The 4,144-nt window shown below is 54.4% G+C and overlaps 1 protein-coding gene across 1 annotated transcript; it reads left to right on the top strand.

The window, feature by feature from the left end:
- Positions 1 to 2,276: 2,276 nt before the first annotated feature.
- LOC121453689 (POU domain, class 4, transcription factor 3) lies at positions 2,277 to 3,604 on the top strand. The gene is made up of 2 exons (XM_041660618.1): positions 2,277 to 2,396; positions 2,708 to 3,604. The coding sequence occupies exons 1-2, from the start codon at positions 2,277 to 2,279 to the stop codon at positions 3,602 to 3,604; spliced, it is 1,017 nt and encodes a 338-aa protein (XP_041516552.1).
- Positions 3,605 to 4,144: the final 540 nt, after the last annotated feature.

Here is a 4,144-nt window from a genome sequence, read left to right as displayed (position 1 = left end):
CAGCCTGGTACACTTAGGGAGTTCCAGGACAGCCAGAGCTAAATAGCGAGATGAGGGGGGGGGGGCAGGCTGCTCGCCTTGAGGTATGTGCCTGGTCTGTATTACCTCTGCGAGTTTGTAAAACTGGTGATTTAAAGGAGGCTTGATAGAGTATCTATCATTCACAGCTGCACCAACCCCTGATGTTGTGACACAAAGCCAGAACTGAAGAGGGAAAGGAAGCAGCTCTCCTTTGTGGAGAGACCACCACATTCCTGAAGACCCTACGGGGTCACTCTTCAGGTTAAGGGACATTTGTTCCATCATTTCAACATGCCAGGCACTTTCAGCTATTTATCAAAGCCAAGCAATCCTCACCACAATGAGGGACGCTATTGCCTCCCGTGCACAGATGGGCACAGCAGTGCAGAGGCTTCAAGAGGCAGAGGAGCACTTTGAACCTGATGGCAGCATGTACTGTAGGTGTGAGGAAGAATCCTGAGGACTCAATACTTCTTTCTAAAACTGATTTAAATCAGCATCAGCATCACCACGACCACCACCATCCTCATCATCACCATCATCAGTACCATCATCACCCAGAACCCAAGAAAACTATGTGCACACCATTGTGGTTGGCCTCCTTCACAGGGATTGATTTGGTCTTTTTCAAGCACCACAAGGCGGGACGCAGAAGGTGCCTTGGGATGAGTAGAGAAGGGGCTGACGGCTGGTCCCTAGGAAAGAGGGGAGCCAGGTCTAAGGCAGGGCATCCTCTTAGGCCAAATTCCTCCCCAGGGCCTAGACTTTGCACACTCCACCCCCACCGTGTTAAGATTCTGGGAACTCTAGCACGCTCTTGGACTTGAAGACGGGCTGCCTGCGGGATGCAGTTGGACAGGAGTAGTTTTCTCTTCTAACCCGAAGGCGGCTCTCCAGCAGCCACGGTCCCAGGATTCCCCATTCATTATTCATGGTGTTTATTAGCTCCCGGGAAAGGAGAGGAAAGAAAGGGAGCGAAGAGGGAGACAGTTGGGGGACACAGGGGATGGGACCGAACCAAATTTAGGACCCTCAAGTCGAGGAACTTCCGGAAGGAAGAAGAGGAGTCTAAGAGATCAAGAGCACAAAGTCAGAAGTGCTGTCTGCGCCACACCAGTGAGTGAGGATCTGCTTGAAGCTGGAGGTCTTGGGCTAACTTTGTTGGCTCTTGCTTTCTTCGCTCGCTTGTCTAATGGGATAGCAGTAGTTACATCCATAGTGCTGGAGAGACTTGGGTCGCATAAACTAACTCTGAATTGCCTTTCCCAAATTGGTAGGCAAAAATGATAGCTGTTGTTACAGGTATAGGGGTTGGTAAGTGGTGGTCCTTCAAAAGTGTGCTGAGGGATTGCCCAGGCTAGGTGGGCTGTCCTCAATTGCTGGCATTTTGAAGACATTACCAAGCTTCCTTGGGCTAGAGGGCTGGGGAAAATGTGGATGGGCCAAGCGGAAAAGGCAAGAATTGGGAAGAAGTCACAGGCTTTGTGTCAGTTACTGTTTTTGCCTCCACCCAAGCCCACAGTAGAGGGGAGTGTTACCAGAGGCTCATTCTGGTAGCCTCTGGTTCTTACCCAGGCTAGTCTCTGAGCTTGGAGGAACCCCTCCACTATACGCAAGGGTACAGAACTTTGGTGGAGGCTTGGGCTTGGGGCTCAGTGCATCTTGGAAATGGCCAGTTTGGCGACAGTCGGACTGACTGTGGTGTGTGTGTGTGTGTGTGTGTGTGTGTGTGTGTGTGTGTGTGTGTGTGTTGGGAGGTCTGGATGAGGTAGGATCCCTGCCCCTCGCTCAGCCTGAGTCTGTCCTGTCCAAGCAGTGCGAGCTGGGACAGGACAGAGGTTTACGACTTTGTGCAAAAAAGTCCAGGAGGAAGAAGAAAGAATCCGTAAAGTCTAGCAGGCTGGAGCCAGGCGGGGCGGGGCGGAAAGGAAGAGGCCCTGCCAGGCCGGGGTATAAATGCGGTGGAGGGGGCGACCGCACTAGGCTCCGAGTGGCGCGCCCAGACCTGCGGTTCCGCCTTGCCTCCCGGGCCGCCCCTGCGAGTCCCGGGCGCGTGTGCACGCCTGCGCGTGCTCAAGCCCTTCCTGGCAGGCTGCTTGTAAGATGAGTGAAGAAGCAGGTGGGGGAGAGGGGAGGCAGCAAGCGAGAGAACGAGGGGAGCGCGGGAGCTGAGCGGCGCTCACTTGGAGCTTGGAGAGCCAGCAAGACTAGCCTGATTCCATGTCCCCCGCTGCCTCCCTGTCAGACTCTCGAAGATGATGGCCATGAACGCCAAGCAGCCTTTCGGAATGCACCCCGTGCTGCAAGAACCCAAATTCTCCAGCCTGCACTCCGGCTCTGAGGCCATGCGCCGAGTTTGTCTCCCAGCCCCGCAGGTACGTAGCGGAGCATAATTACCGCTCTAAGGCACATTTTTTGACAGGCACTAGCTTCATGTTTTTTTCATGTCGCCCAGAACAATCGCCGCTGTCTGAACCCCTCGCCTTGTCTCCCCCGCGCTCTCTCGCGGCGCTCTCTCTCATTCATGTCTCTGATCCACACGTCTGTTCCAACAGAGAGGCTGCCTCCGTATTAATTTTTATGACCTGGGCTTTGAGGAGAGGCATCTCGGTTGCTTGAAAATGTGTTTTAATCCTGAGTTGACAGTATTCCCTACTGACCGTGCTGTGTGCCTTCTCGCTTGCAGCTGCAGGGTAATATATTTGGAAGCTTTGATGAGAGCCTGCTGGCACGCGCGGAAGCTCTGGCGGCTGTGGATATCGTCTCCCACGGCAAGAACCATCCGTTCAAGCCCGACGCCACCTACCATACCATGAGCAGCGTGCCCTGCACGTCCACCTCGCCCACGGTGCCCATCTCCCACCCGGCTGCACTCACCTCGCACCCTCATCACGCGGTGCATCAGGGCCTCGAGGGCGACTTATTGGAGCACATCTCTCCCACGCTGAGCGTGAGCGGCCTGGGGGCCCCGGAGCACTCGGTGATGCCTGCGCAGATTCACCCACACCATCTAGGTGCCATGGGCCACTTGCACCAGGCCATGGGCATGAGTCACCCGCATGCCGTAGCGCCTCACAGTGCCATGCCTGCGTGTCTCAGCGATGTGGAGTCAGACCCTCGAGAGCTGGAAGCCTTCGCTGAGCGCTTCAAGCAGAGGCGCATCAAGTTGGGGGTAACCCAGGCGGATGTGGGAGCAGCTTTAGCCAATCTCAAGATCCCTGGCGTGGGTTCGCTCAGTCAGAGCACCATCTGCAGGTTCGAATCTCTTACCCTGTCGCACAACAACATGATTGCGCTCAAGCCTGTCCTCCAGGCCTGGCTGGAGGAGGCGGAGGCCGCCTACCGAGAGAAGAACAGCAAGCCAGAGCTCTTCAATGGCAGTGAGAGAAAGCGCAAACGCACGTCCATTGCTGCCCCAGAGAAGCGCTCACTCGAAGCCTATTTTGCCATCCAGCCACGTCCTTCATCCGAGAAGATCGCAGCCATCGCTGAGAAACTGGACCTTAAAAAGAATGTGGTGAGGGTCTGGTTCTGTAACCAGAGACAGAAACAGAAACGAATGAAGTATTCAGCTGTCCACTGACTGTGGCGGGTGAGGCATGAGAGGAGCCAGGAGAGCCTAGTGGCATCGCCCCCTTCTGATGGGAGGGACCTTTATGGGACACTCCAGGGTGTTTCCTGGCAGGTCAGGCTCTCCCCCCTCCCCCAGTCACAAACTTTGCCCCTTTGTCCTGCTTAATTGCCTCCTGGCCACCTCTTCCTCCCTTTCCTCTCTATTCCCACCAAAATGAAGTTCTGGCGCTAGGGAAAAAATTAAAGGGAAGGCCTGGCAGGACTTTGTGCTGTCCGCGGTGCTGAAACTTGCGCGTGCGACAGCACCGGACCTCAGGCCTTTATCCCTAGGCTGAGGGGCTAGTGAATTGATCCCACTGTCAGACTCTAAGGGGAAAGACACTTCATTGCTAAGCTCCATTAGGCAAGGGCGAAGGTAAGGAAAAGAGCGAAGATAATAATATAAAATATGGATATTTAAGCGGGACACAAACATGGAGATTAATTTATTAGAGTATATAAAACACAAGTATGTTTCCAAAGGATAGCCTTATAAAAACTTCCTTCAGCG

Source organism: Microtus oregoni, unplaced genomic scaffold, assembly GCF_018167655.1.
Source record: "Microtus oregoni isolate MIOR12 unplaced genomic scaffold, Mior012 000011F_ref0000422, whole genome shotgun sequence".
NCBI classification, from domain to species: domain Eukaryota; kingdom Metazoa; phylum Chordata; class Mammalia; order Rodentia; family Cricetidae; genus Microtus; species Microtus oregoni.
The sequence above is the reverse complement of the archived record's forward strand: the minus strand, read 5'-3'. Positions and strand labels throughout refer to the sequence as shown.

Bases quoted from the DNA above. Each gene is read 5' to 3' on its own strand.
- LOC121453689 (XM_041660618.1), top strand. From the start codon at position 2,277: ATGATGGCCATGAACGCCAAGCAGCCTTTCGGAATGCACCCCGTGCTG. The intron at 2,397-2,707 runs GTACGTAGCGGA...TCTCGCTTGCAG, and splicing joins TTTGTCTCCCAGCCCCGCAG to CTGCAGGGTAATATATTTGG.